Genomic DNA, 14,335 nt, shown 5'->3' on the forward strand with positions numbered 1-14,335 from the left:
GGCTTGTGCGTTGACATTAACCTGTGACCCCCCAGGGCCAGGTAGCCCCCTTCCAGCTCTCCATATAACACAGCTGAGTGGAAATCTTACCACTTCAGCCAAATACTGCCACCTCCCTGAAGAAAGCACGGCAGAAAAATTAATAGCAGGACAACCAAATAAAATGAAACTAACAGAAAAGAATGAAAAGAATAACTCAAATAAAACGCCGTGAGAAGAGGATATGCACGGCGTACATATCAGGCTGGCCGCACACCAGAAAAGGGATCATTAGTGGTTAACACTGCGAAGCGCCAGCAGTATCGACCAGAGTGCTACAAATGCAACAGATTGGAGAAAAAGCACCATTACTGACGCCTCTCTCACGCTCTCTGATGAGAAGAAATTAATATCTGCATCTCTGCTTCTCTTCTTTGATTTTGTTTTAAACTTAATAGTCAATATTCCTTCTCTGCTCAGAGGGCATTTAATGCGATCGGCTGCACTGCGCCTGCGTACGCGTCCCTCTGGCAGCGCGCTCGGGCCTCACGCAGGCCACTCGGAGACTCCAGCTCTTCCAGCCGGGGTGCCGGGATGAGTCCGACAGGTCCACCGAAGGCCTATTTCTGAGCCGGAGCAATTTCCGTCAGCTGGCCAGGTCGCGATGACCTGCGTCGCTCTGTTGTGAAACGACTAATGTGGCCGTCCTGTCTTCACTCACGGTCTTCGCATTTTGGTCGCGAAAATCTGAGTTGCAACACTGGACACAAACGCAGTCATGGATCTGTGCAAGTTCTGCCCCGTGAGTCTCGGCCGTTACGTGCTAAATACGGCTCCTCGCTACCGCAGGGTAAAGACTGCGCAGAGTACGTGCCAAGTGAAATATGGCACGCAGTTGTAGTCCTTCGGGAACGATACATGTGCACACCCCCCCTTATGATTCACACCATTAGATGAAATTAGTGGAGAGAAACAAACAGGGAGAAGGCCTAAAAATACCCAGAATTCTTCACAGTGATGTCACACGTCCATCCGGTTTGCCGCTGCAGGTTGGCTGCATGCACCAGAAGCCAAAGTGGGTCTACTTTGGGCTGTCTGGAATGCTGTGGTTCACCAAGCAGTTTCCAGGGGCCCACAAACTGACCAAGTGAGAGGATACATCCGGCAGAAGTGAGCAGATAAGACTGAACCTGCCCTTCACAGGAACAGTCCTGAGCTTCAAGAGAGTCACCTGCTGCACGGCAAAACAGAAACCACGATACAAACGTCAACTCTGTTTACCCTAAGCAATCTCCTTTGGAGACTGAACCAACAGTGACCTCCTGTCTTAGGCCTCATTCAACCACAACTCATAAAGTTCTCTCTAACCATCAGTAACCACTTAGTAAACACTATCCGCAACTATCAGTGACTCAGCTTCGTGGTGAACTGGAGCACATCCTGGAAAGAGCAGTTAAGGGTACACCCAGTCCATGACAAGGCAGTCTCTCTCTCTCTCACACACACACACACACACACACACACACACACACAGTCACATAATACAAGCAATCTAGAGTCACCCATTCACCAGAAACATGTCTTTGGTCTGTGGGATGAAACCCATTCAATTATGGGGAGAACATGCAAACATAGTACACTAAGTTGGATTCGAAACCATGCCCAAACAGCCCAAGGCACTGTGAAGCAGCAGCACTATCTACTGCATGATCACACAAAAACAAAAATATGAACCCAATATTAAACCAAATATTATTTTAAATAAATGACAAATAAATGGACAATACTGAATAAATAAATGGATAAATGAAAAATAAAATCTAAATAAATTAGAAATGTTAAAATTCAATAATATCTCTCTCTCTCTCTCACACACACACACACACACACACACACACACACACACACACACACACACACACAGAAACCGCTTGTCCTGAGTGGGGTCCTGGTGAGCCGGAGCCTAACTCGGCAAAACAGGGTACAAGGCTGGAGGGGGAGGGGACACACCCAGGATGGGACGCCAGTCCATCGCAAGGCACCCCAAGCGGGACTTGAACCCCAGACCCACCAGAGAGCAGGGCCTGGCTAAGCCCGCCGCGCCACCATGCCCCTTGCGTTCAATAATATAAATATTAAAAAAAAAAAAAACGTAAATGAAAAGATGTGTATTTTCCACTCCTATCAAATTATTAACCATTTAAAATGCTTATTATTTACTGCATTACTGCAACAAATCACTGGAACTAATGCTGAAACAATAGGTTATGCATTTAAACTGAGGGCACAAAACTACACGTGCTGTTTTCTCCCAGCTGGCAAAAAATGTGGAAGACTGTGAACGCACATCAGCTATATATCTTTACCGGTGGCGTATGCTGGGCCACTGTATTTGCTCCATTGCTTCCTAATGACCAGCAATAGGAAAGCCTCATTTCAGGCTCAGCAGGGGCCCCATTAACTTTCTCATTAATTATTCAGGAGGGAGATCCAGGAGAACCAATCGCAGGGCTTCGCCTTAAACCTGTGCTGGGTGGGATGGGCTGATCACAAGCCTAACTGCCACACATTCGGGCAGTCCAATTCATAAATAACAACTTAAGTGGTTCGGTGTTCAAAGAACCATCTCACCCATCCGTGCATTCTCAGTAATCAGCCATCACATTTGGGTAGCAGTGGTTTGAAGGGCACCCTGGGAAGCAATGAGCACAAGGTAAGGCACACCCTGGATGTGATGGCTCCATCAAAGAGCCATTAGTCTAACACTAAATATCTTTGCATATTTCAGGTTAATTCAGCCCATAAATAGTACTGTTTAGTCATTTCTGAATATGAATTTATTATAGAGAGCTCACAAATGGTTTTGGATGACCGCGCAGCCATGAATCAGTTCCATTTCTACAAAGGAGCGAAGAGCAAAGGAGGAGAGAGGGGCGGGCAAAGGCAAAGACGGTCTCAGTCAAGAGACAGTTGGGCAACGGGAACTGGAAGGAGACGCTGTGATTTCAATAACGGAGCCGACGGGTCCATTAGCAGTTCCGAAAGAGATGCACCCTTAAAGCAGCATGCTATAAATAAATATATTATTTTTTTCCATTGGTGTTGTTTACAAAGTAGAAGGTGCTCAGTGTTACAACTGTGCCAGCTCAAATTTGCATAATTTTACTTTGCAGCCTCTCCGCAGACGGCTGTTAACGGATAATGACAGAGCGTTCGGCGTCTTCTATAATTGTTCCCGAAATTCAGGGGCACGGAGCGATGCTACTTGATGCTTGTTTACCATGCACACTGGCGGCCGGAGGCGCTTTCCGTGCCCCCTGGAGGGGGGTGGGGAGAGAGACGCGGGGACATTTTCTTCAAATAAGCAAGACTTTAGTGTTTTCCTGGAGTGTGGGAAAGAACATGGGAGGCCTTGCTTCTCATGGCCTGTTAACCGCATGTGCGCCGGACCTTCAGCCTCTGTGGGCAGTGATTAGCCTACTGCCCAGCTTGTTTGCCAACAACGTAATTACTGTCACTTACGCGCCATGCAGGAATTGCGACTGCTGGGCACAGTAATGACCAGAGGGTTTTACGGTGTGCTGCATAAAAGTGCCTCCCTTTTACAGTGCTGCAAAGCAGAGCACACCGGACACTTTTTCCCTTAGAGATTCTGCATTATATGAGGGACGCAGAAGTCCCGCATGAACATCCAAAACAATGAGCCTTTTCCATAATCTCATCTCCGATCACATCTTCCCACAGTCAAATCCACAATGCTGCATAAGTGCTGTCCGTATTGTGGATGTAACTCTTGGAGGATACGGTGTGTATGGTGGATGTGTGTACGGATTAACCCATACGCACATCCACTGCACATGCTACATCATCACACAGTGGCACATGAAGAGTAAACTATATTTGGCATACATGAACTGTGAGAAAATGACACCATTTTACAAAACACTAACAGATAAGGAGCAAGTAAACAGGTCTTCAGTGAAGCGCATGACTTGCTTCACTGATGCTCAAAGTTTCATTGCCGAAGTTGTTTTTTTAAAGAAAACGCACTGTCAAAACTGAGAGCATCCTTTTTTGGTTGTTTTACAGGATCGATTCTTTTCCAATTACCCGTAGCCGATCCGCTCGACGGCGTTCGGTTTGAAAGTCAATAATAATCAAACATGGCACATCTTCACAGAAACACGTTTAAAGACGGGGACTAAAACCTTCAAGATCTGCATGGAAAACAGTTTCGTCTGTTACAAAATGAAACAGAAACCAACACTGAGAAAGAGGGCTGACATTGAGTATAGTTACTGTCAGCTTTAAAGCTCCAGTTTGTGTAAATTCATCGAGTAAAAGAGTCCAAAACTGGGCCTTCTAATCAATACGAAAGTGTCGGTATTCATATTTATAGACAAACTTATCTGTGGATGGATGCATTGTATTACATTAAATTACATATTTGACAAATGTCTAAAAGGGGAAATGGAGCTTCTCATCATGTGTAGTTGAGCTATATTATTAAGAGGTACAAAGTAAACATGCTAGACACACTAGAAAAACTCCAAACAATGACAAACATGTATGTGGCAGCACATAGTTCATGTTTTGCATTTTCACACATCTAATACACACACACACACACACACACACACACACACACACACACACACACACACACACACACACACACACACAATGCATCAGATGCTCCCAAAGTCATTACACTGAAGTGTGAGTGAAGAAAGGGCTTTACTGCAGGAATCACACAGCCTGGGTTCTGTGTTCGCTTCTGGCATCTTGATGGAGCGCTTCATTATACACTGCAATGCCCATATCAAATTACAGCCCATCATATGCAATTTAATGTGATTTGCTCCACTTCACTGAACATGTGCCTTTATGGCAAATATGCACACGGCAGTGGTTTTCGGCAGCGATTCTGAGAACGGGAATTTGTGACAGTTGATTATTGCGACGCGAGAACAAACCACCTGCTATACGGTGCATGTTTCACCTAGAGGTACAAAGGTCTGGGGGGGTTGACAGATGAAGGGAGCAAAAACGGTAGAAGTGGGCCATTTATACTGGTGAGGTTCGGTGAAGAGATTAATAAAAATAAAAAATAAAAAAAGGAAAAAAAGAGCAGAAGCCTCTTCTGGGGAGAGCACACTTTCTGAGTAAGCCTAGAGCCTTCCACAAATTAAACCTTTATGGACTTACCCCCAGAGGCTGGAAAATGAGACCATCCACCTCATGGCTCACTTGGGCGCTGAAGCTTCCTTCCAGGAGCTGAGGGCAAGAAATAAACAAAACAAAGAGCACAAACCATCAGCGGCTGAGGAGAACAGAGAGGGACAGGAAAGGGGGTGGGAAGAGGGAGAAAAGAAAAGAAAAAAAAAAAAACAACACAATCTAAGGGGGGAAAAGAAAAACCCAAGGAGTGAAATTCAGCGGGAAAGCAACACGAGTGGTCCCTTTAAGTCAGGCTAAACAAACGGAGCTTTGACAGGCCCTGTGACGAGAACAAGGGACAGTGAGTAATGAGCGATGCGTGAGAAAACCGGAGCCTGTCATCTGCGTCGAGTCCTCGTTAACAGACACCGTGTAGCGCAGCCTTCGCTTCCATATCCCGTAATTAACTACAGCAACGTGTGAGCTAAATTGAATTGTTCAATAAAGTACAAAATGTATGCAAAGCACAAGAAAAATAAAAAATAAAAAATGCTGTTGCTTTCCCGATGAGCAGTTACAGTGAAAACGCAGATCTGTGTAATACAGCAGGCGCCGTATCCACACACAGCTGTTCACTCGCTTGTCACCGAGTCGCCATCCTTTAACGATTCCTGACTCCACCCTTAAGAAAACTTCAAAAAACATTTTTACGGGGGAACAAAAACTTTAGTCACTTTAAAAAATAAGAAAAATTATTTTAAATATACATATACGTGTCTTAATAGGGGGAAGCTCGTGGCCACGCGTGCTTCCGGGGCCGATACGCGTTAGATCCGTCCCGGGAGGCGGTCGGGTTGAGGGCGACCGAATCTGCTCAAATGTCACATCTCAATCTCAAATGTCACAGTGGCACACCGAAACGGCGAAATGCGCCGTGGATTATCAATGGCACGGCTCGCAAATGCCGACGCTCCGCATTCAGGGTGTCCGCTTGGTCTCCCCAACGGGCCGGCGGAGAGCGACGGTAGCAGCCTACGTAAACAGCAAGTCGCTCGAGAGCACCGCCAACGGAACGCTTCAAATTAAGCACGTCTATCCGTGATAATGCCAAAGGTCAAAAAGGGGAGAAGCAAATGTTCACGCTTTGAATCAAAAAAGCACGGACAAGTCACCTCTTCTAACAGGTTTTCAAATATTACCATAATTGCCTTTCTGTTCGCACCACGGACAACAGATGGTAACAATTCGGCAGCCCGAAGCCTCACGATGGTTTTTTGGAGATACAGATGATTCAGATGAATGCAATACATGTTTTGGATAGAAAATGACATTATGAGTCCAGTGAGAACCAGAGGCAGTGTACTGATTAAAGACTTTAACCTTAAGGAACTCGGTTGCAGTAAAACATTTATAAGCGTCACACATACAAAAAAACAGCCTGCGCACAGCTGTCAAGGTTTGGATGAGGTCTCTCATGAAGTATTATCAGTACACTATGCCACTATGCCCAAATTAGCCAAAGTGTTTCAGAAACCATCTCCCAGTACCGCCATTCGCACCATTTTATGTTTCTTCTAAATATGTTGTTTACACTCCTGTAAACTAGTTACCTGAACATCTCATTTAAGGCTGCTTTCAAATTTCCACAGAAGTGAGTCAAACTTGGGATGACAGAAACAAAATAGATCTTGGGTCAATTTTTATTTGCTTTTATAACTATCGTGATTGTAGCGTTCTAGCTTGTTCAACAGTTTGACAGGCATCACCCACTTTTACCCTCAGCAGTCTTAAAAACATGGTACTTGGGTTGTGTCTTCTGCAGTAGGTGTACTGCATTATATTCAAAAAGTAAGCATATATACTTGATTTATATAGGGTGGCACAGTGATGCAGCGAGTAGTGCTCCTGTCTCACGGCGCCTGGGTGGTGCAGAGAGGATGTGGGTTCAAGCCCCGCTCAATCTGTGTGGAGTTTCCATGGTCTGCGTGGGTTTCCTCCGGGTGCTCCGGTTTCCTCCCACAGTCCAATGACATACTGTTCAGGTTCCCCCATAGTGTGAGTGACAGAGAGAGTGTGTATGTTCCCCTGATGTATGGATGAGTGACCCACTGTAAGTAGTGTATCTAGCGGTGTAAGTCACCGCGGTGAATAAGATGTGTGGGCTGATAACACTACACAGAGTTCATTGGAAGTCGCTTTGGAAAAAAGCATCTGCTAAATAAATAAAAAAGGTAAGCAAGGGCTTATTGATGACTGAGCCTGTTTAAAATATTGTCTCAAGGTAATTTCTTGTGTAATTCAGCTGTTAAAAGCGGAATACGCTGATGTGCTGAGAACGGCACAGCCTTGACCACACCCCTGCCTCCAGTGACGGATACATCTCGGCTCATTTCAATTAACAGCGTCTCATCCAGGCACTCTCTAAAACACTAATTAAAATACGTTTCAAACACCGAGTTCACACTACAAGAGACGGGTAGCTTTGATGGCTGAATCTTTAAAGAGAATTGTTTCCCCCCAATTTTATCCCAAAAGGGCTTTTCTCTTCCCTTCATATTTCATTGTTTTTGTTATTTGGAGGGGGCACGGTGGCACAGTGGGTTGGACCAGGTCCTGCTCTCCGGTGGGTCTGGCGTTCAAGTCCCGCTTGGGGTGTTTTGCGATGGACTGGCGTCCCATACTGGGCGTATCCCCTCCCCCTCCAGCCTTGTGCCCTGTGTTGCCGGGTTGGGCTCCAGCTCCCCACGACCCCGTATGGGACAAGCGGTTCAGACAATGTGTGTGCGCGCGTTATTTTTGGTGTTGCCACGGGAAAAAGGAGGAGTTTCACCTGTAAGTTTCCCTATCCCAACCTCACACCTGGTCACTCCCCAAACGCTACAGTCCCTTTATTCTTGTTTTACATAATCAGAAATAAAGGTTTAATTGGAATAAGCTTCCTGGAATAAAGTGTTTACGACAGCAGCACTGCAACTAGAATACCTGGATTTTCCACATGAGCTGAAGAATATTGATGTGGATGAAAATGTGGTCAATGACTGTGTAATGTAACCCACACTTAGACAAAATAAAACTACATGTTGTATTCCATTACCTCCCAATAACACTGCAGACTACTTTTGTCTACATTTCTTACAACACATCAATGGCTGAGCCAGACAGAAAAATAATCAAACAGCTTTTTGTGTTCCATACAGGGGGGCCTTTTCTGCCTGCACTTGGGAGAGTTATTGAATTTTTAAGATGCTCTCCTCTCAAAAACACTAATTTCACCAGCGTACAAAAGGAGGCTATGGTGACCGCACCACTGGAGGAGTGGGCTAATTACCTTCAAGGGTAAAAATTACCTTTGCTCCATACTTGCTGGAGGTATCATCTACAGAATGTCAATGAATGACCAATTTGCAAGAAGGAGCTCTATTAGTGTAACAGAAGAAAAAGAACATGTTATAAAGTACAAAGGGCTCTGGTCAATGACAAGGTAAATGCTGCTCCTTAGTTCCTAAAATGAGTTTAGTGAGCAGGTAATGGGCTGGTGATAATGACCTTTTCAAGCTGATTTCAGAGGCCAGAGGTTATGAAACAGCAAGGGTCCTCTGCTACACCGCCAACTCCTCTGGGAGTGTGCTCATCTGAATCTATGGGGAAAACTAAGGTCCCAGAGACACGCATTTGCAACCTCTTCGGCCTACTGTGAATTAACGGAGCTTCCGACTGGTCACGCAACTTATTACCATTTTCCTTACACCGTACATCCAATATACTGCAGGATTGCTTAAAATGCAGTAAAGGGATGGAACCCAAGCTGGCACTTCAAGTTGACAAAATTCATGATTAATACTGATTTGACATTAAACATTGGATATGTCTATGTAAATAAATTCTTATTCATGTTTTATTAAAGACAACCAATTTTAATTTGCCACAGTGCCATTTCTGACTGGCAGGTTAGTGGTGTCGACTGTCACTGCATGCAATTATATTAAATTTATACAAAGCGGTAAATTTATATAACAAGGACTCACTTATAACGCGGTGAAAAGTCTTGCATCTCAATACCCCCCTTATATGGGGCCTTGAGACATATTTTCAATTAAATAACAGCCTTAGCCCTTGCTAATCTGGTTTTCCCTCCGGAGGCAGATGGATAAACCTTTCCGAACAGAGATTGCATGATGATAAAAATTATCAATAAGGAGAATTAGATGCAAGCACTGCTTTCTATAAAGAGTGTGCTGAAGAAAGCAGACATAAACATGCATCCACTAATATTAGCAAGCCTTTCTTAGTATGTCATCAAAACGCTTACATGAGTTCTTGGGAGTCAGAAGGGAAGAAAATGTTTCACAGCCAACTTCACCTTAGGAGAAACATGAAGTAGAAGTACCTGTTGGAACCACAGTTCCGATTTTATGGAAAGGAGCAGTTATCACACTTAAAAGTTCATTAAACATTCTATCCAAACACGCAGCAATTACTGCAGCATTCCAGTATAAAGCCCACTGCTACGACTTCAGGAACATGGCGCGAGTAGTTAATAAACAGTGTAGAGTGCAATTAAAAGAAATTTGGCATGGCAATATTTTAAAGGGCAATTACTCTTCAAAGGCGGAAAAAACGTGTGAACGCTGTAAATCTGCATTATGAAAGTCGTATTCTTTCCAAGTTGTACGAGACAGCTTTGGCACTGCAGAATACACAGACAAAAAAGTTAGAATGGAAGTGTACAAAGTCAGGACTTCTTAGTTGTGCAGTACATTGCACTGAGACCTTGCCAAAAACAAAATTTCAGACAAACACGACTGAAGGTTATGAAAGTATTCTGAAAATGAGGTGCCACTATAAATCCAATTTCAGCTCCAGTGTACAGCAGTCTGAAGTTTTATCTTTCCAGTAATAAAACCATTTGCTTGTAACAAAACAAAACTCATTTTCGTTTACAGAACAACACAGCTTCAGTTTCTCCAATTGGAGCTTCAGCCCTTCGGGGGAAACTGCTCTCTCACTCAGTTTCCGGGCATTTCGAAAAATATAATTATGACTGCTTTGATGCAGTTTAATAAAATGCAACATTAGGCCACAACACTAAAAGAGGCTCGCAAAATTACCTCACTCACAAGTACACGGATTTTGTAAAGGAAACGTCTGTTCTCAACACTCCATGCAGATGAGTTGCTGTTTCTATCAATAAGAGTACACCCACGTCAACCATCTCCAGACTTCAAACAAGCTTCAGCTGCTGCCTTTATAAATGGAGCGTCTTTCATGAGAGCAAAAAACGCCTCGCTCTACAGAGACCGCCTTGGGCCCTTCTGAAACCAGGGTGAGAAGGTAACGAGCACGGGCAACATGGAACCATGGGAATTTTGACACGAAGACTAGAGGCATGGATGATCTCAATATGAATGGTTTTCAGTTCTCTCCCGGTGATGAATACAGCGGAAAGTTTTGAAGTCTCAGAAGCACAAACCTTGACGACATTGCAGGGCAAGTAGGTAAAATGAAGCCAAAAAGGTGTAGCAGTTGGCAGGAGGTTAAACAAGACCCTGTGGCAAGAATGTGGGCGGACTTTGGGGAGGGAAAAAAGACCGTACCGTGTACAGTTCAACTTAAATACAAACGGTAAATGGAAGTGCACGCTTAGCTTCGAGATAGGTTCTCCATGACCAAATCATGGGGAAAATTACACAGAATAAAAAGGATAAGTTGTATGGGATATAAGATAAAAACCAAACGGGGAACTCAGACGAAGCAAACGCCTACAGCTCTACAAAACGACATATTCATATTCCACCGTGGAACCCCTCTCTTCTCTGTAGGAGAGTCAAATTTCTTCCTTTCAGCAGAGCAGCAGAAAAAGTGTTTAACACTCAGAAAGACAGAAGTGATATTTCCAAATCAACTGCAACAAATCAACAATTATTAATCATTAACTTTCGCTTCCACAGTGAAACTACCAAAATAGTGATGGACAATAGAGTTCTGTAGCCCCCCTGAACTTGGCCACCCAAAACTCCTTCCACTTCTCCCAGCTCACACTGTCTACCCACTAACACATTTCACTCAGAGAGCTGCAGGGCATTTTTACACTTCTCGTGAAGTTGAATCAAAATAAATAAATAAAATAAAAAGCACATTATCTATTCTCAGCATGATTTAGAGAACAGGTTCTTTTCTGCACATTTCAAAAAAGTACGTACTCAAAAGTCAGGCAAAGAGATGAAACAAGTTTCTCTGCTAGGACACATTTTTCCACTCAAAAAAGAAAGCTTTAAAGTTTCTTTTAAAAGGGTTTGTGATGGAAATGCAATTGTCCAGGACTAGTCATAGTTATTTTAACAGCACCGTGATCAAGACCCAGACAGCTGGAATAGCTTCAGTTTTTGGCTCATTTCATTCCTCTACACCAGTGATTCCTCAAACCCTCAAATGGCATGCCATTCTCTTGTGCCAGCAGCTGGCATTTTGATTTCTCATGCGGGTTCCAGCTGACCATCAGCAGAACCACAGAGGGTATCACCTCAGCGAATGGAGAGGCAGTCCATCTGGGTTGGTCAGACCCAAAGAAGCCCTCAGTGGAATGACCAGTCTAGCACACTGCTAACAATTTCCAGCCATTAAAAAATGGTTTCGATAAATTCAGGTTATGAACTTTTACTTGCAACGGACCCCTTGGATTTCAAGCAGCAAAATACAGTATAGTTCAGGTTCATACTCAATCACTGCAGAAACCTGTTTCAGTATTTAAGTGTACAAATGAAGTGGAAAACAGTATGCAGCTTCTGGAAATAAAATAAAACCCATCCTTCCAGCAGACTGCCTTGAGTACACGTTCAGCCGGCTTTGCGGTGACTGAGTGTATTGGAGGAAGCTGTGGGCACAAAGCAGGCTACATCTTGGTCAGGGTGCTGGCTCATCACAGGTTCAATAATACGAATAATGCCAACATCCAGTCTGAACTTGAACTGCTTTCTCCACAGAGGTCCCTTAGAGCAGGGATATGCACTCTGCTCCTATTTTGACTGCCATCCAAAAGAGAAATTACTGGATGAACAGTTGGATGAATAAGCCTACTGGTTTTGTACGAAGAGGGTAACCAAATTGCAGGGAACTGATTCAACTCCCTCTTCACGTACTCATTCATTGTAATTGCCTTTTGAAAAATAAAAGGATAAAAGTGCTTCACCGATTTTTATTCTCTGTTGTGGCATCTAGAGAAGACGACTTTTTCAGTCCCTAATTCAATTTGGCGCAATGGCGCAATCCCTCACGGTGAACCGTTAGGTGACCAGGAACTTGCCGGAGGCGCCGCTAACCGCTTCCATCGCTGCCGCTGTCAGACACGTAGCCCCGGCCGCCACTCTCCTGCATGGTGCTCCATCCGCACCGCTGGACAGTTCTCATTCATCTTCCAGGGCAGCTCTGATGGTGCCTGAAAAGTGGCTTTCCTTGAATTCCCCCGGGAAAAGGGCTTTCTGGGATGTCGCCACCGCTAGAGGCAACGTGGAACAGTTTGCTCGCATATGGCCGGGAGGAGTGAGCCCTGCTGCCAGATTTCCATTACGAAAGATATTTTTCTTTGAAAAAAAAATTCAAAAATGAAATTAATAGAAAGACAAACCCAGCGAGATAAAAGGCAGTAATAAAACCTCAGAAAAGTTGCTCACAATGAGCACAGTTCGCATCAATTTGCAGGCTCACTCTACATCAAAATGTAGATAACCACAGCCTTGACATTTCGGAAGTGATAGCAATTTTAACTACAGATGGAGAAGCAGCAAGCGTCTGCTCAGGTGAAGAGCCTAACAACCAGATCTCGATCCCTGGTCAACCGAACGGCTGAAAGCATTTGTTATCATATTTTAGACAGCGATAATTTGTGGCTCCTCGAATTCCAAGAGCTAGCAGCAGGGAATCGTGGGGCAAAGTGCATTTACCGGGAGTGGAGATGTGATTTTTCGACAGCATCTGGAATAAAGAGAGCTCTTGAGCTCAACAGCACACACAGGTCTCCTCGCAGCAGCTGCCGCATGTTCTCTATGCTTCCCTGCCCACTACACTCCAGGAACTTGGGTCCCCGCCACAACCTGCAAAATATCATCCTGCGCCAGTGGAAGCAGGATGCAGACGGCAGCATCAAAATAAACCTAAAATAAATAAATAACATTCCAGAGCCCTGAATTGAAGCAAGGCGAAACACGCCCCCGTGTTTACAATGCTCCTGACGTCGTGTGCATCGGCTCGCAGGCTCCGCAGCGTGTGATGTTGTGTAAGGATTGAGAGGAAGTTTTCATAAAGGAACAGTGCTCGAGTGTCTCCTGTGGACACGAGCCCAACTTATGAAAGCAACACGTCCCATTCATCTGCTTTGCTCACACACAATTTTGCCGGTGCTCCACGTAACCGTTACGCATTTCGGTAAACGACAGAACGTTCCCAAGCCTTCCGTAGCGATTCCGTAGTCCCATTTTAATCACGGGCTCCATGGCTCGGCACAGAACTCTACAACTGTCTATAGTGTAATGATATGAACGCAAAGGATGTGAGGACTGTCCTTCATGTTACAGTTTGATCAGCAGGAGGTCAGCTCAGGTCACTAAAAAGCCCCACGGGAGGTATAGAAAGATGCCCGAGAGACAAAGCAACACCTAGAACTGTGAACGGAAAGTGTTTCACGTGGGTCATCGGTCTGACACGGGCAGAACTTTCATTGGATTTAGAGGTGATCAAAGACGAGAGAGCGACAGCGGAAACGGCGCCGAATGAGAGCCGCTCCGGTGGATGAACGATACCGGGGTTGACCGGTGACTGCCCATAGGGTGGGTGAAACGGCCGAAACGAGCGCAGTTTCACGGCTCCCCCGCGAGAAGGGCCTTATCGCCGCGAGCAGCCAGCTCGCTCTCGTCCCCTCCTGCCCCCGTCAAGCAGATCTACCAGGAACACGTCGTCCAGCTCCCCCTCCGCTGTACCTCTTCACCGAAATAACACTCTTCGAATCTCGTCGGAACCTCAGAAGCAGCACTGCCTCATGCCGCATCTTTGAATCAAAAGTCTCAAAGTCTATCAGCAGAAGGTGACAGGGGAATTTGCCCTGGAGGTAAAAAGATGGAAATCAGAAGCCCATTCGCAGCAAATATGATGAGGAAAAACACAAATGTCCCCCCCCCCCCCCCCCCCCTCACTACAATAAACAGAT

General features: G+C 44.9%; 1 protein-coding gene across 1 annotated transcript in view; it reads right to left on the reverse strand.

Moving 5' to 3' along the window:
• rngtt (RNA guanylyltransferase and 5'-phosphatase) overlaps nucleotides 1-14,335 on the reverse strand; it is a 66,421-nt gene that overhangs the window by 18,414 nt on the left and 33,672 nt on the right. Inside the window, exon 12 of the mRNA XM_018743782.2 lies at nucleotides 5,188-5,256. Coding sequence (XP_018599298.1) covers nucleotides 5,188-5,256 — 69 coding nt within the window. The remainder of the gene's footprint in view (nucleotides 1-5,187; nucleotides 5,257-14,335) is intronic.

Source organism: Scleropages formosus, chromosome 1, assembly GCF_900964775.1.
Source record: "Scleropages formosus chromosome 1, fSclFor1.1, whole genome shotgun sequence".
Taxonomy (NCBI): Eukaryota; Metazoa; Chordata; class Actinopteri; order Osteoglossiformes; family Osteoglossidae; genus Scleropages; species Scleropages formosus.